Genomic DNA, 20687 nt, shown 5'->3' with positions numbered 1-20687 from the left:
CAATGTTTAACAGTTAAGTTAAGAACATTCTCATTGCATATTTGTCATCTTATACCTGAGTTAAATGACTAACAGTTAAGAACATTCTAATCACACATTTGTGATCTCACACCTTAGTTAAAGGGTTTACAGTTAAGAACATTCTAATCACATATTTGTGCTCTCACACCTTAGTTAAAGGGTTTACAGTTAAGAACATTCTAATCACATATTTGTGATCTAACAGCTCAGTTAAAGGGTTAACAGTCGCAGGCAGGTCGTATTGGACATAGAATGCTGTTTGTACGACTAGGGCTGGCGGTCATTGCATTATATTAATCCCAAGGTGCAGTGCAGAACTGGCCACACAGCCACTCAGAGAGGGCTGTGATTGGTGGGGTAGTCCCTGCCTCGTTGCACCAGATCACTGGCCAATTGGATGCTTGCGGGATGGGGGCAGCCTGTAGCCGAGTGGCTAAGTTGCTTGACTGGGACCCAGAAGGCAGTTGGTTCGAGCGCCAGTGTGACCACAATAGGAGTGCAGCTGTGGGCCCTTGAGCAAGGCCATTTATTTCACATTGCTCCAGGGTCTACTTGATTGTAAGTCACTTTGGATAAAAGCGCCAGCTAAATAATTGTAATCGAAATGGAATGCAGTATACTTGCATGCGCTCACTTGCCAAAGTAGAGCAGTTCCTCAGCTGCTGGACTAGACCAAGAGAAGGATCAGCAGCTGGCTGTTTTGGAGGATTTGCTTGGGAGTCTGACAGAAAATCAGAGGCAATGAGGTGGAGCTACAGTTAGCAATAGGCATCCCAGTTTTTATTGAAGAAGAAAAATGTGGGTAAAAATATTGGTTTAGAACTGAATTGGTAATTTAATTACATGTTTTACTGAACAATGTGATTTTTTGCAATTGATTGAATATGAAACTCAATTGTTTATTTATTTTGTTATTTATGAATTGATTCTTTCTAATGTTTAATACTTTTGCAATCACCCAAAGCGCATCTCTGTCCGAAACAAAAAGCTTATAGTATTTTTTATTTATTTATTTATTGCTGGCGTCACGACTTGGCCTTCCTCCACAAACGCTTGCGCTTTAAGGTTGTTAATGGTTACCAGCGTTGTCAGAACGAGGCACATTGACGTCAATGACTGTCTGTGATTGGTCCTGACCTGTTTCCGGTAGGGCAGCCATCCAAGGACTGTAAAAACAGAGGCAAGAGGAGTTTGTGTCAGGGGGGAACAAATAGTCACTAAAAGCGATTCTGATTCGAATACATTCGGTAAGCAAATTGAACTTCATCTTTAGACCTCATTATATTGATTTTTGTTGAATTTAATCATGTTGCCCAGGAGAGATACATTCGACGTAACGTTTGCTAGCTGTCGTCCATATCACCCGTTTGTTTTCATAGCGCAAGTTAGCTAGCTGGCTATATTTTCAAGATGGCGTTATCTTTATCGGGGCTCTGCGGCCCTCGAATATATCCATTCGACTTTGAAAGTTTGATGTAGCTTTTTCTGGACGCTGTGGCATGAAATGTAGATGTTGATTTTGTATGAAAATTGACTTAGCCTCCGAACAAAATTACGATTCCGTTCTCAGTGTAACGTAATTCATCAGTGTTTGTGTTAGTGCAGTCGGGAAGTGACTCAATTGTTGAGAGAGATATATCGTTATCTACTAACGCGTTAGCCTGCGTGTTAGCAAGAGCCAGCAAGCTTCTTGATAACTACAACCACTGACAACCTACTGACCTGTTTCCTCGCTGAACAATATATGTACTGCATAAGTCAAGGTCCATTGGGATGCCAGTTGAGTTGGAAAAATTCAATTGCTCGCGAAAAATGTCTTGCTCCATAATCCGGGGACTCGAGAAGGAGTCGACCATCACTGTTAGCTAACGTTATAGCTCCAAAAACGTCGCTGCAAAAATCTTTCAAGCTTAAAATGTGTTATGTAACGCCAATGTCGTCTGCTACAAAGTTTTGCCTGCGTGCGGGCAGTCGTACACAAACTGGCGTGATCAATTGTTGTCTACTGCGATCGGGTGTTCAATTAAAATATTGACTGACGGTATTGAAAAGATCAGTTCGCCGTGCGTTGCTTATTTTAAATCCGCACGGGTGTGATTTCGCTGGTTTTAAAGACTGCTTGATTTTTTTGACATGTTGGTAGCAATATTATTTTTCATGTATGTTGAGTTGTGTTGATTGACAGCTTGGACTGTTGGTCGAGACGTTAATAGTCATGTGACCCTGATCATACGCAAAAAGTTTCCCATAACAATGGATATAAATAATAATACTTTTTATTTATATCTCGCCTTTCTGAAACCCAAGGACACTCTGCAGAGAAGATTATAAAACGGCAAGATTCAACAGAAAACATGCGACAACAATACAAGAAAAACGTAAATAGATCAAAATTAATAAATGACTGAAATGAGACAAAAATCCCTTTTCTAACTCCTCGCAACCTGCGTTTGAATTACTCTTAGTTATCCACCGCCTGGTTGGCCATTGCCATGTGATGTTAATGTCATGAGAGGTCTATAAGCCATGGTGCCCTGGCTCTTCGCTAGAGAAGGGACATATTTGTCCTTCTTGAATCAGATTTACAGGGTAACTCTGCTGCTATTCGCCCAGAGTTGGACCGAGGCCAACACTCGGGGATCAAAGTTGCGAAAATGAACTTGGACAAACAAATGAGAATGATGCTGGCCGCGTTGTAATGATCGAATACGGCGCAAAAAAAAACAAACCTAAATGGTGGTATGAGCTGCTTTAGCTTTTTTCTCTGATGTGCACACAGCCTGCACGGAGTTTGTTTGGGTCTGGAGATGATATCTTGTTTTCCAGTTCCTGGCCCTGAAGGTCTTTACTGTTTACACATACGGACTGGGTGCTATTTAAAGTCATCAGCATCGTCTTGTGAAGTCGTTAAGAGCGGTCTTTGTCCCGCAGTTCGCGCAGATAAGTGCCCGAGGGGTTCCCCCCCCCCCCCAGGTTAGGAGATTTGTGTGCACAGAGACTCTGTTCACTCCTACAAGCCTTCAGTGATCAGAGCAGGCCACACTGTCATTGGCCGCAGAGTTCCCTTTTCTTTTTGTGCTGACATATTTAAGGAAAGTCCCAAGTGTTTTTTTTTTTTCACAGATATTGCCTTATCTTTATGCAGATAAGAAATTATCTACATAAATTAGAAATTAGAGTGCAGCTGCTCGCATTATTGTGCTGTTATCACTCTTATTTTTACATTCGGTGTGTTGTTTTTTTGAGCACCGTACAGTTGATTAGACTAAGCAGGGGACAATCCCCCCTCGAGCAATGTGGGGTGAAGGGCCTTGCTCAAGGGCCCAACGGCTGTGCGGATCTTATCAAGGCTACAGCACGGTTTAAACCATCAACCTTCAAGGTCTCAGTCATGTACCTTGGCCACTAGGCTACAGGCTTGCCCCTGTGTTGTGCCCTGTGTATTGTCAGGAAGGAGACGTATATGGTAGTATTAGACTGGAATGCATAGCAGTGCTTTGTTTTTAATGTCACCCTGGCCCTGCATATACAAGGCTTGACAAACCACAGACCTTGCACACAAGTGGGCGGCCTGTCGCGTAGTGTTTAAGGTACATGACTGGGACCCGCAAGGTCGGTGGTTCAATCCCTGGTGTAGCCGCAATAAGATCCGCACAGCCGTTGGGCCCCCTTGTGCAAGGCCCTTAACCCCGCATTGCTCCAGGGGAGGATTGTCTCCTGCTTAGTCTAAAACTCTACTGTAAGTCGCTCTGGATAAGAGCGTCTGCCAAATGCCATTAATGTAACAAGACCATTCATTAAAAAAAAAAAAAAAAAAAAAAAAATCAATGTAGGCCGTACCACTGGTCCTTTCAGGGCACTGTTGTAATGTGCTACATGGACTGGCCCCTGCAGGCTGGGGGCCTGGTACTGAGTCTCACCGTGGCTGGCAGCTGCAGAGTCGTCCCCCTGGTTACCCAGGGATGAGAGGGTTTTCAGCCAGTGGAGGGGACGGCGTTTTCCGCGTACACCAGTGACCCCTGCTGGTTGACCGGGCACCTGCGGTCTGCCTGCGGCCCCACGTCTCGCTCAGCCTGCCGCCCGCAGCGCGATGATGAGGGCCTGATGAGACACGGGGCAGCCTGTCGCCTAGTGGCTCGGGACTGGCACCCAGAAGGTTGCTGGTTCAAGCCCCGGTGTAGCCACGATGAGATCCGCACAGCTGTTGGGCCCTTGAGCAAGGCCCTTAACCCCACATTGCTCCTTGGGGGGGGGGGGGGGGATTGTCCCCTGCTTAGACTAATCAACTGACTAAATAACTAATGTAATCGAATGGATTTTTACAGCTTGTGTGGGATTGGGCATTCCCAACTGAGGAGAAAAAGAAAAGGCGGTGTACTTAAAGCTTTCCAGGACAAGGTTTCCTTAATTTCTTGTGTGAGTCTTCAAATATTATATCCAGCCTCTTAAATATTTTGAACAATGTGTTCATGTTTTTCCATGAACTCCTACCCCTCCCCGGGGACAGGACAGTATAAACCAGGGAGAGGAGGAATGTTTGTTCTTACATTCTGAGCTATTCCTGCTTGGACAGTAAACCAAGCGCGTGCATATTACTCAACTTCGCTCTGAGGAGCCTGCTGTTTGAAAGCATTTACTTCATACTATGCTACCTGTTATCGGGATATTTGGGAAGCTGTCACCAGTTCACCATTATGTGTAAATTTAGTCTGATTACAAAATAGTTTGCTCCACTATTTCTCAGAATTGTTCCATCGCCTGCTGGTCAGAGTGTGTGAACACATCGTGAGGAAGGACAATGATGATGAGCAGTGAATATTTTGTTGACCTGTTTGAGATTTCTTTACGTGTCTTTACGAGTCAGGACGGCAGGAACAGGTAGACCTCGAACCAGGTCTGCTCTTTGCAGAATATCTTTTCTTTCCCCCATTTTAATTAAAATGTTCTGTACAATGTATTTATTTATTTATTTATTTTTATTATTATTATTATTAATTAATTAATTAATGTTTTTAAGACTACTCTGTTGTACTGTTTTTAAGCTATTTTCTCTGTACCCTTCCTGATATTATTAATCCCAGTGGTGTGTCGCTACAAGTGCAAATGTTTTTTGTACGACTGTTGGGAGTGTTACACTAGAGTGTAATGTTTTTGTGTCTAATAAACGCTGATGATCTAAAATGTGAAGTTGGGAAGTAGATGGGGAAACAGAAATCTGGCCCCTCCAGTTCAGCTGAGTAAACAATGGAGAGCCCAGTGCCCTGTTTGTTGAATGCCGCTGGGGTCAGTGGCAGAGTCTGATGTTAATTATTGGCATTTGGCAGACACTCTTATCCAGAGCGACGTGCAGGTGATTAGACTAAGCAGGAGACAATCCTCCCCTGGAGCAATGCAGGGTTAAGGGGCCTTGCTCAAGGGCCCAACGGCTGTGCGGATCTTATTGTGGCTACATTGGGATTAGAACCACCAACCTTGCGTGTCCCAGTCTCGTACCTTAACCACTACGCTACAGGCCACCCGGTGTTCAAACGCCATGTTGAAACTCCCCCCCACTGGCTGTGGTGTTACTGAGTGGCATCAGTAAGTTGAGCACTAGTTTAAAAATGCTCTGGAAACAGGAAATTGAATTTTTGGGCCTTTTAGGTTAATCTCGTATTAATGGATCAGAGAGAGAATTGATGTGATTACACTCCTCTTCGTTTCCTTCTGGTCCGACCCGGAGACTGGGGTGGGGAGGTGGGACGAGAATGAGTTTGACTGTCAGTTTGTATGCAGTTGTTAAACCCGGTATGCACTGTGCGCACACGGTAGTGTTGTCCACAGATGCGTGTCGATCGTGTTTACTCTGTAGACCGTTATTTCAGATCCAACCATTCGGGTTCAAGGAACAGGAAATTTGCAGAATAGCAGGAGCTTATCAAGCAGTTGAGAGGAGAAAAATCTGACTCAATGTACAAAAATTGACCTTGAAAAGAAAATGGCATTTATTTGTATCGTCATGCCAACGTCCGTTTAAACGGGTCCCTTTGACAAGACGGCGCTGGCTTCCTCTTCTCCATTTTTGTTTTGTTTGGCGACTTGTTGATTTGTGTCTGATGACGTCACTTCCTCCCCCCCCCCATGCGCAGCGCATCTGCGGGTTACCATGGCGACGAGCAGCGAGGAGGAGCGCAGCCTACGGGAGTGCGAGCAGTACGTGCAGAAGCACAACGTGCAGCAGCTGCTGAAGGACTGCATCGTGCAGCTCTGCACCTCCCGCCCCGACCGGCCCATGGCCTTCCTCCGGGAGTACTTCGACCGGCTGGAGAAGGTGTGTGTGTGTGCGTGTGCGTGTGTGTGTGTGTGTGTGTGTGTTGAAGGGGTGTGTGTGTGTGTGTGTGTGTGTGTGTGTGTGTGTGTGTGTTAAAGGGGTGTGCGTGTGCGAGTGCGTGTGCGTGCGCGCGTGTGTTAAAGGTGTGTGTGTGTGTGTGTGTGTGTGTGTGTGTGTGTGTGTGTTAAAGGTGTGTGTGTGTGTGTGCACGCCACACAGAAGTTTGTGTGTGTGTGTGTGTGTTAAAGGGGTGTCTGTGTGCGTGCGTGCATGCCATAGGAGTGTGTGCGTGCGTGTGTGCGTGTTAAAGGGGTGTGTGTGTGTGTGTGTGTGTGTGTGTGTGTGTGCGCGCGCCACAGGAGTGTGTGCGTGAGTGTGTGTACGGGGCAGGGTAGGGGGTCAATGAAAAGGTCCGCTCCAATCAGTGATCAGACATGGGCCCTAAAGCGCTCATCAGGAAATGTTAAAAGGAGGTGGGTGGAGGGTGCTGTGTAATGTAAAAGTCCCCTCCAATCAGTGGTCAGACATACAGTGCAGCGCGTAAGTATTTGGACACTGGTATAATTTCTGTTCTTTTGGAACTCCAGCTCATTGCATTTGAAATGAAATGAAACAAAACCTTGAATATGAGGTTAAAATGCACTTTCACGTTCGGTTTGAGGCCATTTACATGCATATTGGGCGATCCATGTGGGAATGACATCTCTCCTTCTGCAAGGTCCATCCATTTCACTGGCCCAAAAGTAATTGGACAGTTGGCTTCTCCGCCGTTCCCGATGAGTCCGTCGCTTCCTTCGTGCCGGCATAAGTGCAGGCCATTGTTTGCCTTGGGAGCCTTATAGCATGTGTCAACATGAGGACCAGTGTTGTGCCAACGGCAGTCAAGGAAGCCATTATGAGGCTGAGAAATAAGGGAGAAAAAAAAACACACAACAGCATCGCTGTCCAAAGACTTACCGATGCCACGATAGGTCCTAAAGCGCCAGTCATGTGCTTCATGGCACAATTGGTCCATCTGTTTATTACTGGTGATCTGTATTTGTTTGGGAACTAGTGAGTCATATGTAAAGGGGTATATTTAGGGAAAAGTACCTCCAATGTACTGTAAATACTGTACTGTCAAGTACTGTAAATGTACATGACCAATACAAAGTCTGCACCATAACTTCATGATTTTAGTGCTGGTGCAAATTCAAGATGGTTGCAGCTGGTGAATCTGTGCCATATTGTGCCATTTCTCTTCGATTTGCTTGTAACGCTGCACACCTCAAGAATTACTTCCTTTGTGCCGCGCCTAAATCAATCCATTCACGTCCGTATTATTTGTGTGGCACTTTTTACAGTAAACTGCCACAAAGACACTTTGCAGAGTAGCTGTGGTGTGCCACACAGATGCAGGTCCCTGAGCTGATTGGCCCAGAGCCACAGGAACTGCTTTGAAAGAGAATTGAGTGGGGGATGTTTTAATGTAGTCGTCAGTAAATATTTAAGCCCTGGCTGCAAACCAGATTTCCCCCTCCTGGGGCAATAAAAACTCACTGATTGACGGATTGATTGTGGACGTGACGAGTTCAGTCACCCCGCTCCCTTTGAGGTAAAATTCAAGGTTGTGTAGGCAGATGGTGTCAAAGTGTGAGTCTGTGCCTGTGCTGTTTATCTGTCTTGTCTTTTCGTCTGTGTGTCTTTCTCTCTATCTCTCCTCCTCCGTTTATCCATCTCTTGTTGGTGTCGGCTCTTTCTCGTCTGGTTGGTTCCTTTTTCTGTTGGTTCTGTTTTTTTGTGGTTTGTTGTGGGGTTGCTGTAAAGTGATTTAAGGCCGTGTGATGAATAAAAGCAGGGCTGTGAAAGTAGAGAAGGTGACGGTCTCTCTCTCTCTCTCCCCCCCTCCGTCCCCAGGAGGAGGCGAAGCAGCTGCAGACGCAGCAGAAGCCCAGCTCGCGCTCCGACTCGCGTGAGGACGAGGTGTCCCCTCCCATGAACCCCGTGGTGAAGGGCCGCCGTCGCCGCGGGGCCATCAGCGCCGAGGTCTACACCGAGGAGGACGCCGCGTCGTACGTGCGCAAGGTGGGCGCGACGTAGCGTGGCAACGTAGCGTAGCGTAGCATAACATAGCACAGCATAACATAGCATAACATAACATAACCTATTATAGCAGAACAGCCCATTCCGCCCAGCAATGCTCACCTTTTCCTGCCACTAAAGTGTACCTGCCACTTAGTTTGGCTAGAAGCTAAATGGTATCCATGACTGTTTCAGGCCTGGTCTTGAAAAAACCCCCAGTGTCTCTGCCTCCACTACATGTCCTGACGAGCCATTCCACACAGTGACCACTCCCCGTGTGAAAAGAATACTTCGTAAAAACTGCGTGTGGAATTTATCCTTTGACAATCTCTACTTGTGCCCCCTCGTTCTGCTAAACGAATCTCGCCCTGAAGAATTGCCACCACACTTCCGGCTACTGCCATGACTGCAAGGGCCACTATCCCATAATGCACTTCAGACGACGGCGCCCAGAATGGGTGCACTGGTGCAGACTTTTTTTATATAGATATTTTTTAGGCCTTTTTCAGCTTTATTGGACAGTATATAGAGACAGGAAGAATGGGGGCGAGAGAGAGGGAAAGACATGCGACAAATTGTCAGACGGTCGGATTCGAACCGTCGACGTCGCGGCTCACAGTGAGCATGCGGTCAGTGCTCTGCAGACACCCCACTGGTGCAGACTTAACCCTCTCAGTCCCAAGCCCCAGTATCAAGTGACTCCAGCCACATCCCAAGGCGACTTTACTTTGATTGAGAAAATGTAGGGTTTGAATAGGGGCTCAAAAGAAGAGTATAGCAGTCACTTTGATTGGTTGAAAGGGTGTAAGGACGAGATTGCCGTAGGGCACTCTTGGGAGCTGAAAGGGTTAAACACAATAGCAGACCAGGAGCTATTGAAAGGTGAGAAACGAAACTCATCAACGATGAATAATTGGTCCGTTTTTGGTCTCCGTAACCCACAGTGATGTTTTTTGTGCGATGGGACCACAACTTTTTATTTATTTATTTATTTATTTTTTTAAACAGCCTCCATCCAGTGTCAGAGGCTGGGAAAGTACGTGGAAAAAGCTAAATTCCGTAAAGGCGCAGGTAAAGCGATCAGACTAAACTAAGCGATCTGAAATCGGGTTTTCTCGCAGGTCATCCCTAAGGACTACAAGACGATGGCGGCTCTGGCTAAAGCGATTGAGAAGAACGTCCTTTTCGCACATCTGGACGACAACGAGCGAAGGTACCCCGGCCGTTTTTGGGTTTTAAAAAAAGCAGCCGAAACGGTTTTTTTTTCTGTGAGCGGTAGAGCTACGGGAACGAGTGTCAGTCGTTGCGAAGGGACCGTCATAAGTGTGCGCTCGCTGTGAATGAATTATCTCTTTATACATTTGTTCCTAGATATTTCCGGGAAATTTTTGCCAGAAAAGATCTTAGAAAAAGAATTGGTGTTTAAAAAGCAAAGCCAGTGAAGTAGAAACTTAGAACTTCTATTAAAATGTTTTTCTGCGCTGAAACTGATTTAACTGCTGATGTTTGCAGTGATATATTCGATGCCATGTTTTCCGTCACCTACATCGCTGGAGAGACGGTTATTCAGCAAGGTAGAATTCTTTTTTAGCTGCATCTAAAATTGAAGTATCGCTAATAACTAATGGTAATGATGGCCGACATTAAACCTCGCTGTTCACTGAACTCTCGCTTCCCTCCTCCAGGCGATGAAGGGGATAACTTCTACGTCATCGACCAAGGAGAAATGGATGTACGTTTTTTCCCTTCATTTGATTTGAGTGTCAAAATTATACTGATTTCTTACAGTTTTAAAATTGTTACGAAGCCTCCCTAACTTCATAATCAGAATGCATGCATAACCTCCACTGTTCCTTAAGAGAGAAAACTGGTCAGAGTGACACATGTGACACGTCGATACATTACATTACAGTTATTTAGCTGCCGCTTTTATCTGTAGTGAATTATAGTTGATACAAGCAGCAGCCAATCCTGTATGTAACGGTGTGGGGTTTAAAGGTACAATAGGTAAGATTTTTGTGTTAAAACATTGTTACAAGACTTATATCCCTTCCTATCATTTAAAAAGGCTTGCTGACATGTTGATTCACCCTCTGCCTGTGTTTATAGTCCTTCAATTCGGGTTTCAAAATATACAGTTGATGGCCCGGCACTCTGTACCAAAACATTGTACAGCTGTACACTAATTCAAGCTCATTGGTGGAAAATGGGTTCTAATTGCCACAGCCAATGGCGTTTCAACCTCAGCGCGTTCACAGAGAAGGGGGAGGGACAAACAGTGTTGTGGTTTGAGGGTGTTTGTTGCTGCCATTCCTCTCTTGACCGTTAGAAGTCTGAAATGACCTATTGTACCTTTAAGGGCCTCGCTCGAGGGCCGAACAGCTGTGGCCACACTGGGGCTCGAACCACCCACCCCCCCCCATTTTGGGCCCCAGTGAAGCACCTTAGCCCCTCGCCTCCGGGCTCCCCCCTCCGGCGTGGTCCCTTCCCTCACCGGCGTGTCCCTTTCAGGTGTACGTGAATAACGAGTGGGTCACCAGCATCGGCGAAGGGGGCAGCTTCGGGGAGCTGGCCCTGATCTACGGGACGCCCCGGGCGGCCAGCGTGACGGCCAAGACCAACGTGAAGCTGTGGGGCATCGACAGGGACAGCTACCGGAGAATACTCATGGTGAGCGCCATTCTCACTCACTCCATTTCTCACCTTTTATCCGTGTTTCTGTGTGCAGACACATCTTAATGTTTAGGTCACATACTCGCGGTGAGTGTATGTTGTATGTCTCGTGTTTTGTCCATATTGCCATGCACAGTCATATTTTATGTTTGGTATACTTTATTAGGTATTTGTTCAACTTATTTTTTAGATTTTTTCGGTCTTCTGCTGCCTGTGCCGTGTTGTGTGTTCAGAGATGCTCTCCTGCATACCACTGTTGTAATGCGGGGTTATATGCACTACTGTCACCTTCCTGTCAGCTTTGACCAGTCTGGCTATTCTCATTGATTTAATTTCTCACATTTTTTCCATATTTCCACGTACAGACACATTTTTATGTATAGGTTACATGCAGTCACCGGGCACTTTATTAGGTATTTATTAGACTTATTAGACTAACTTCTACTGCTATAGCCTATCCACTTATGATGCGTTGTGTGTTCAGAGATGCTCTTCTGCATACCACTGTTGTAATGCGTGGTTATTTTGCGTTACTGTCACCTTCCTGTCAGCATTGACCAGTCTGGCCATGTAAATGTAAATACTGTGATTTAGGTATCTAACTGATGGGCATTTTCTTACAGGGAAGCACTTTAAGGAAGAGGAAGATGTATGAGGAATTTCTCAGCAAAGTGTCAATATTGGGTAAGGCTGATTCTTGCATGATTTTGGGTGCAGGTACAGGTTCCTGATTTAGTTGTATATAAGCTATTGTTGTTGCAGGCTGAATGGTTGATGTTTTAATTGGATTTATTCTGTATGAATTTGTCGGTTAATGTGAAGTGTTGGGTGCCACCTAGTGGAATAGTGCATGAACATTGAACATTGAAGATTGAGATTAATTTAAAAATATGTTGTATCTTGTGATGTGTGTAAGTTATGTGATTTCTGATGTATTTTTTATCTGTTGACCTTAGTCAGGTTTTGACAATACTACAGAAACACTTAAAGTGTTTCTCATATATAAATGAATGAATTTGATGTGTAAAAATGAGAATAATTTCTTAAAGGTCCCATATTGTGGAAAATTACATTTGTTCAACGGTATTGTATAAACAGTGTGAAAGTATCAAAACGCACAGTCCCCAAATGAATCCACACAGTCCGTATGAAGAAAATGTGCAGTTAAATTGTTTAGACTTCCGTAGCATTTTGATGTCCGAATTATACGCTCATTTGCATATGTCAACATTCAGACCTTTAATATGACAGGGTGAATGTGATTGGCCGGCTGTTCATGGGATCGTGAATGTGATTGGCCGGCTGTGTGCCCTGTAGAATCCCTGGAGAAGTGGGAGCGCCTCACTGTGGCCGACGCCCTGGAGACTGTGCAGTTTGAGGACGGCCAGAAGATCGTGGTGCAGGGAGAGCCGGGAGACGAGTTCTTCATCATCCTGGAGGTGTGTGTGCGAGTGTGCGAGTCTGTGCGAGTCTGTGTGAGTCTGTGTGCGAGTCTGTGCGAGTCTGTGCGAGTCTGTGTGAGAGAGTGTGAGAGAGTGTGAGAGAGTGTGAGAGAGTGTGAGAGAGTGTGAGAGAGTGTGAGAGAGTGTGAGAGAGTGTGAGAGAGTGTGAGAGAGTGTGAGAGTGACAAGATATTCAGCCAATTTGTATTCTCGTTTTAGGGCCAGGTAGCAAGTAAGCTTGTTTTGTGTTTTGGTTTGGTTGTTCCAATGTTGAGGGTGTGTGTGCGAGTGAGTGTGAGAGTGAGTGTGCGAGTGAGTGTACGAGTGTGTGAGTGTGTGTGTGTGTGCACACATTCGTGGGGTGAGTGCGTGCATGAGTGGATGTGCATGTGTTGCACAATAATGCCATAACAGCACTCTAAACAATCACTAGTTGGCATGGTAAAGCTCCATAGGAACCAGTTGAATGCCATTGTATTCAAATGGTCTGCTTGTATTGGGTGTGTTGGATTCCTGGTAATGAATATGCTGGCACTATGATGTCTGAGTATGATTGCTTCAATCCACTATGTTCCTGCCCGTACTGATTTTGTATCTCAAAAGACTGTTTTGGGTATTAAAGGCCTGAAATGTTTCATCTGTGTGTGAGGGTGCTGATCTGGTATGTCTTACAGTGTGACAGTGGTGTGTTTCTGGGTTTGACTGTAATGGTTTTGTGTCTGAAAAGACTGTCTTGGGTCAAAGTTCCAAGTCTCCATCTGAATTTGGGTGTCAGCGTGCTGATGAGTGCGTTATGTCTGGTATCTTCACGGTACTTGATTCTGTCTGTCTTGCGGTGTCGCGGTGCTGATCTGGTGTGTCTCATGGCGTGACGGTGTTGATGCTCTGTGTCTCACGGTGTTGATGCTCTGTGTCTCACGGTGTTGATGCTCTGTGTCTCACGGTGTTGATGCTCTGTGTCTCACGGTGTTGATGTGCTGTGTCTCCCGGTGTTGATACTCTGTGTCTCGGTGTGATGGTGTTGATGCTCTGTGTCTCCCGGTGTTGATGCTCTGTGTCTCCCGGTGTTGATGCTCTGTGTCTCCCGGTGTTGATGCTCTGTGTCTCCCGGTGTTGATGCTCTGTGTCTCCCGGTGTTGATGCTCTGTGTGGTGATGATGCTCTGTCTCACGGTGATGATGCGTTGTGTCTCACGGTGATGATGCTCTGTCTCACGGTGATGATGCGTTGTGTCTCACGGTGATGATGCTCTGTCTCACGGTGATGATGCGTTGTGTCTCACGGTGATGATGCTCTGTCTCACGGTGATGATGCGTTGTGTCTCACGGTGATGATGCTCTGTCTCATGGTGTTGATGCTCTGCGTGACGATGTTGATGCGTGGCGTGACCGTGTTGATGCTCTGCGTGACGATGTTGATGCGTGGCGTGACGATGTTGATGCGTGGCGTGACGATGTTGATGCTCTGCGTGACGATGTTGATGCTCTGCGTGACGATGTTGATGCTCTGCGTGACGATGTTGATGCTCTGCGTGACCGTGTTGATGCTCTGCGTGACTTTTGACTCGTGGCGTGACGGTGTTGACGCGTGGCGTGACGGTGATGACGCGTGGCGTGACGGTGATGACCCTCCTCTCCCCGCAGGGCTCGGCGGCTGTGCTGCAGCGGCGCTCGGAGAACGAGGAGTTTGTGGAGGTCGGGCGTCTCGGGCCCTCCGACTATTTCGGTGAGAAATTCCACGAAATCTTTTCTCCTTCGTGCTAAACTCCCGTCTCCTGTGAACTGTGCACAGGCCTGCTGTGTTACCCCGCTCACATTCTCTCACACACGTTTGCTCGTGTGTACGCTCATACACACACGCTCATACACACACGCTCATAGACACACCCTCATAGACACACGCTCATAGACACACGCTCATACACACCCTTATACACACACCCTCATACACATCCTTAGACACACACCCTCATACACACACGCTCATACACACACACCCCTAGACACACACCCTCATACACACACGCTCATACACACACCCTTAGACACACACGCTCACTCATTACATTACATTTCAATATGCTAAATATAACAATACATCGCACCTGACACATACTCACACATTACGACATCGCATTGCATTATATTACAATGAATAATACTCCATTACCTGCACTTGGCTGACAGTACTAGATGCACACAAACTCACTCACACACGCGCCTTTGTGCGTGTATACACCAGACCTGGGTCAAATGCGTCATACTTTTTTGAGTTCCAGTACTTTTCTACGCTTCACTGGGCTTGTCTGGTGCATTGGAGCCGATGAAATACTCTCCAAAAAGTGCAAACCCAAGAGCCGCGGTGGCGCACAGGCTAAGACGCAGCAGACTTGCAGTTGCACACCGGGGACCGGGGTTCGATTCTCGGTCCTGCCAAAAGCCAAGTTTGGCCGGCTCACGTGGGGCAGCAATAATTGGCTCGCTGCTCCAGGGGAGGGACTTGGCAGGGTTAGTAGATTGCCGCACAATAAGCACCCTGCCTTCTGGTCCTCGTGGTTGGCTCAGTTGCACCAGGCGAGATCGATCACGCACAGAGAAGTATTTGAATCCAAAACGATGACGTATTTGACCCAGGTCTGATATACGAACACAAACGCATACGAGGTTCCCCCGTCGTCAGCGCGGTGTGCTGACCCCTGACCCCTGCCCTCTGACCCGCAGGTGAAATCGCCCTGCTGATGAACCGCCCGCGCGCGGCCACCGTGGTGTCCCGCGGCCCACTGAAGTGCGTGAAGCTGGACCGCCCGCGGTTCGAGCGCGTGCTGGGGCCCTGCTCGGACATCCTGAAGAGGAACATCCAGCAGTACAACAGCTTCGTGTCCCTGTCTGTCTGAGAAGCCCCGCCCCCGCCCCCACCCGGCCCCTCCCCTTTCTGCAGGGTCCACCAATCAACTGGCTTTATTTCCCCTCTGGGTTTTTTTTTTTTTTTTTTTTAAGCTTTGTGTGTTTATTCTGTTTTTTGTTTTGTTTTTCACACACCCAGGCCCCTGCCCGCGTTATAGCTTCTTCTGTCCGTGCGTCTGTTTGTCCGTCCGTCCGTTCGTCCGTGTTTTTATAATGACCCAACGGGATATTTCACATTTCTACAGCGCTATTGGCCTCACCAGTTTGGCAGCAGTTAAAAGGGCCCAGTGGAGAATTCGCTAGGTGGCCAGAGAGCCACAAGCCTCACCTGCTTTTAAAGAGTGATCACCTGCATGCAGTTGTCCCGGAAACAACAACAACAACAAAAAAAAAGAAGTTGAACAACCACAGTCTTTGATTTGACATTGCGTTTGAGGTTTTGAATCTGTGTCGCTAAACCGATTAAGGTAGCATTAGCGTTTCTGGTCTGGTAATTTGGATGGAACTTGTGGTTTCAAGCCCTGTTATGACCAAGGTGACCTGCTCCAATGTTTTATAATAATAGTTGCACATATACAGTATGCATACATGTGTATGTGTATATGTTGAGGGTTAAAACGAACCATGAACATAATTCATTTTTTTGCACAGTTTGTGATATGAGAAACATTGTTTTTATGTACCTGCTAGTATTAATTACAGCAACATGTTCCAACAGTATCAAGAGCAAACATGTCCCTCATCTACCAAAAAAAACTGCATTTAAAAGTAAATGGTTGGCATAAAAGTACCTCCTGCCCCCCCCCCCCCCCCCCGCACTCTTAATTGCCCGCACCCCCCCTGTCCCATATGTCTCCTGGGTGTTTCGTTCATCTTTAGCGTTTTTTCTTTGTCTCTTTCTTTTATATTATTTATTTTAAGCTGAAAGGTCTGTAGAGCAGCTGTATGTAGAACCTTGTCTGTTTAGGAAACTTGGCTTCCAAGCCAGTGCCAAATATTGCAGGCTGCTCTTGTTTCTGTTGCGAAGCCTGGGTCTTGCAGAGGATCTAGCACATTTCTACTCTGTATGTAATGCTGATGACTGAAGAATTGTGAATAAGCAGCATTTTTTTTTTTTTTGCGCCGGGAATCCAGGTGAATCAGAGGTCATAGGAACTCCTCTATTGGAGGATGGGTGTGTAGGAATGGCACTCTGACCCTAGCCAGGGTGCTATGTTTTTCTCTGGGGGAACGGGGCGCCGGTCCGTTGTTTTTGGTTAGTTTCTTACGCTTTCGTTCGAGAAGCGGCGACCAGCGCGGATAACGAGGCTGGGCACCTTAATTTTGAACATCGAGACGCAAATGTAAATGTAAGCCCGTTCGGCTCGTAGCGGGATTCGCGCAAGATGAGTGCTGCCCTTCGTGAGACGAAGCAGAGCGCTGTCCCGTATCCATGGTGACGACCGAGCTCAGCACTTTTCCCTGGCTCGCTGTTTAAACGCGAACTGGAGTAACGTCCGTGTTTCGCAGCAGTGGGCCTCCGTTACACAAATAACGCGTTTTTATTGTTATTTTTGACCGGCAAACGGCTTTGTAAAAGAACGGGTATTAACAGAAACCCGGTTGTGATTAATGCTGTTCAAGTCTTAAACGTGTTTAAAAAGTATTTACCCATTTCCTGTTACGTTTCTTAGTATACGCCAAATGTTTCTTCAATTTCCACAGTTCTGTAATGTATGTGAACATGGAATTTCCTTTTATTATGATTATTATGATTATTATTATTATTATTATTGCTATATTAATACAATGTATAGTTAATGTAGTACAATAGATGGGACTGCCTGCAGGCTCTAAGAGTAAACATTATTTTATAAATGCCTATTTTTCCATAAATTCACTCTATTTTGTGTGCCCGGTGGTATGACCTAAAGAACTCCCTGTGTAAAGAGAACCGTCGCTTCGTTGGTAGTGTTCAGCGTTCCGATATCGGGAGTCCATGTTGACGCAGAGACGCATCCACACCCCTTTCCCGCTCATTGTTTAAGAGGTTTTCTCACTGGGTGATGTCACGAATCGATCTTCTCCACACAGCACAATGCCATAACCGGACGTCGGAGTTCGCGAACAAGCTGGGGAACACTCATGTGTATGTTTATACGCTTGGGGGGGAGGGACGGGGTGGGCAAGCTCTGTTTTGCATGACAAGTATTGTTTGGGGGTGCCTTATATGCAACCAACCCTCCCGCCAAAGTGTATTCTGTTTTACACACTTAAACACTGAACCGGAAAGTACCGTGTTACACTGTAATGTTACAGTTTGTTTTTTAAAAAAGTGCCTGCATTCTACGCTTTTGTGGGATATAGAACCCGCCTGGGTCATTCCAGAATGTCTTTCCGGAACTTGTCAACATGGCTGCCCAGTGTCATTATCCTTTGTGTCTTTCTTTGACTGAGTTCACCTTTAAGAAACTTTTTTTTTTTTTCTTCCTTCTTCTGTTTTCAGCAAACAAGTGTGGAGTAGTGTTTTATCTGCCTCTGATGTCATTAACGCAGCTGAAGATATCATACAAGTGTTCCCATGGTTTCCTTTATCCGCCATGAAAAATGGTTAGATGTAAATGGAGGTTTATGTTCAAATAAAAACGCCATAAACTCTTTAAACTTTGACGAACAGTGAGTGTGTCTTAGATCCTTGAAAGCGGAGGACTCGGTACTTTAGTTGGTTTTTTTTTTACATCACGACCTTCCACACGGAGATAGCAAGGTAGCTTACGACAATTGGGCTCATTTTGGTTTTGACCTTTTTCCCCCCGTTGGTACATAATTTGAAAGAAAATAAATTCCAGAAATTTTCTCAGAAATTTGGTCTGGCATGTTGTGTTGATCTGCGGTACAGTATCTAGAGGCAAAATCACGGGAAGAAAATTGATAAATGAAATTGAAAGAAAGTTGTTCAAATGCCAATGTAGTTATTTTAAACTGGATGTATTATGAAGACGGGACTGCTAATTCCAGTGCCTCGCTCTTTTAGATGGCGTGTGTTTTCTGGGCATATTCACGTCCGGCATGGCTGCACAAGTGCACGCTGAGAAACCGTGAGTTTTATTGACATGTCTGAACTGGGCGAGTTCAGTCCAAACAAAATGAAAAGCAAGGAGACGAAAGTTTGTGAAACTTAAAAAGACTATTTTCCAGGAATTGCAGAGTCCTTGCTTAAATTAAATGCTTTAACCTGTCACCCAGCGCGCACAATAGAGGGATTGGCAGTTAGCCTTAGCTTGCGCGCTCAGGGCGCGGACTCCCACCTGTCTGCCCGAACTCAGTTATTTTCCGTGTGTGAGACCTGCGGTCCAGCAGGCTGTCGGAGGACCATTTTTCTACCCCTACTATGACTATTATAAGGTTTGATCTCCTGGATGTGCTAGAGTTATACTCCTTTTGGTATAAATTGTCCTAAAGGCAGGTCAAGCAATAATAAAAAAAGAGAGATAAATTCTTAAAAACGCTGAAAGCCTGTTCATTGGTCGTGTCTGTGAATTTGATTTGATGGAGTGTGCGTGTGTGTGTCTATGTGTGTGTGTTGGTTTGAGTTGTGACGGCTGATCGTGCTGTCAAAGGTCCCATATTGTGGAGAACAACGTTCCCCTTGCTGTGTGGAGTATGAACAAGTTATAGATGCTGTAAGAACACTGCATAAAAAAAAAAAAGTATTGAGAAACCGTGCTTTTAAATGACCTGCTTGGACATCAGTAAGTCCCGTCACTATACTCTCATTTGCTCTGCACAGACGGCGATCCATTCGGCGAATGGCTCTATAGGGACCAGCCCCACTATCCCGTGGAACATCCAGAAACACTAAATTAATGAAGACATTTAGAAAATGTGGACTCAAATCAAAAAACAAAAAGGAAACATTTTGCATTTGCATTAAGAAAAAATATATAACCATTAATCTACAATCACGCAGCACAAAGGTCCTGTTTTAGGTTCTACACGGTGTTTTGGATCATGACTTAAGTTTTTATTTTACTGACTCGTAACTGCATGTCTCGGCTTCCGGAAGGATTCTGTATGAGGGCTTAACAATAGTTATGTATTCAGGCGTCCCCAAGGCCACCTTTTTAGGTGATTTTCGGTGACGGGTGGCTTGTAGTGTAGTGGTTAAGGTAGGAGGACTGGGATAGGCAAGGTCGGTGGTCGGTGGTTCGAATCCCAGTGTAGCCACAATAAGATCTGCATAGCCCTTGAGCAAGGCCCTTAACCCTGCCTTTCTCCAGGGTAGGATTATCTCCTGCTTAGTCTAATCAACTGTACGTCGCTCTGGATAAGAGTGTCTGCCAAATGCCAATAATGTAAAAAAATAAAACGGGTCCATTTTTGGTTATCCCTATCTGCACTTCATGCTGACGACCCTTTGTCCAGCCTCCGAGTGGTCTTAGACACATTTCATACACTCATTTTACAGCAGTGTGTGTCGACTGACTGGCATGCCTCAGGAGAATTTCAACATGTGAAGGATTCAAAGCTGCTTACCTTCTTCAACTGGGAAAATGGCCAGAAGGCTGCAGCAGCAAAGAAGCAACCAACCCACTTCAGGCACTTTGGAATGGAGCATCAATCTGGTTATGTCACCGCCACAGTATGTACAATTTTATTATGCAGTCTCTCGACATAAGGCCACAGATGTTATCGAGTACAACCTTCAATAGATAAATATTTTATTCAATGAATGTTGTATCCTGTGAATGGGCTGACTTTTAATTGGCCGTAGCAATTGGAACCAATTTTCAACCATCCATCCGTCATTTCCTTAACCCACTTACCCTGGTCAGGGTCGCAGGGGGCTGGAGCCTATCCCAGCATACATTGGGTGAAAGGCAGGAATACACCCTGGACAGGTCGCCAGTCCATCACAGGGCACACACACCATTCACTCACACACTCATACCCATGGGCAATTTAGACTCTCCAATCAGCCTATCCTGCATGTCTTTGGACTGTGGGAGGAAACTGGAGTACCCGGAGGAAACCCACGCAGACACGGGGAGAACATGCACACTCCGCACAGAAAGAAGCATCAGGCCAACGGGGATTCGAACCCAGGACCTCCTGGCTGTGAGGCGGCAGTGCTTCCTACTGCACCGTCCGTGCCCCCTCCCTCCCCACTGCGCTGGGCCTCCGTCTCAATGACATTATGAGGCCGATAAATAAGAAACAGGAAAAAAAGAGACATATTCTCGCCATAATGAAGAAAAAAGCCCCATCCACCTGTCTGACAGATCAGAAACACTCTTC

The 20687-nt window shown here is 46.0% G+C and overlaps 1 protein-coding gene across 1 annotated transcript; it reads left to right on the top strand.

Annotated features, from left to right (window-relative positions):
- The first annotated feature begins 1131 nt into the window (after positions 1–1131).
- Positions 1132–18059, top strand: prkar1aa (protein kinase, cAMP-dependent, regulatory, type I, alpha (tissue specific extinguisher 1) a). Its single transcript, XM_061224301.1, has 11 exons — positions 1132–1268; positions 6150–6331; positions 8228–8395; positions 9514–9605; positions 9905–9966; positions 10078–10124; positions 10904–11062; positions 11689–11749; positions 12383–12504; positions 14151–14232; positions 15228–18059. The coding sequence occupies exons 2-11, from the start codon at positions 6167–6169 to the stop codon at positions 15398–15400; spliced, it is 1131 nt and encodes a 376-aa protein (XP_061080285.1). The 5' UTR covers positions 1132–1268; positions 6150–6166; the 3' UTR covers positions 15401–18059.
- Positions 18060–20687: the final 2628 nt, after the last annotated feature.

The sequence above is a fragment of the Conger conger genome, chromosome 16 (assembly GCF_963514075.1).
Source record: "Conger conger chromosome 16, fConCon1.1, whole genome shotgun sequence".
In the NCBI taxonomy this organism is placed as follows: Eukaryota; Metazoa; Chordata; class Actinopteri; order Anguilliformes; family Congridae; genus Conger; species Conger conger.
The sequence above is the reverse complement of the archived record's forward strand: the minus strand, read 5'-3'. Positions and strand labels throughout refer to the sequence as shown.

Bases quoted from the DNA above. Each gene is read 5' to 3' on its own strand.
- prkar1aa (XM_061224301.1), top strand. From the start codon at position 6,167: ATGGCGACGAGCAGCGAGGAGGAGCGCAGCCTACGGGAGTGCGAGCAG. The intron at 9,967-10,077 runs GTAGAATTCTTT...TCCCTCCTCCAG, and splicing joins AGAGACGGTTATTCAGCAAG to GCGATGAAGGGGATAACTTC. The intron at 11,750-12,382 runs GTAAGGCTGATT...TGTGCCCTGTAG, and splicing joins CAGCAAAGTGTCAATATTGG to AATCCCTGGAGAAGTGGGAG.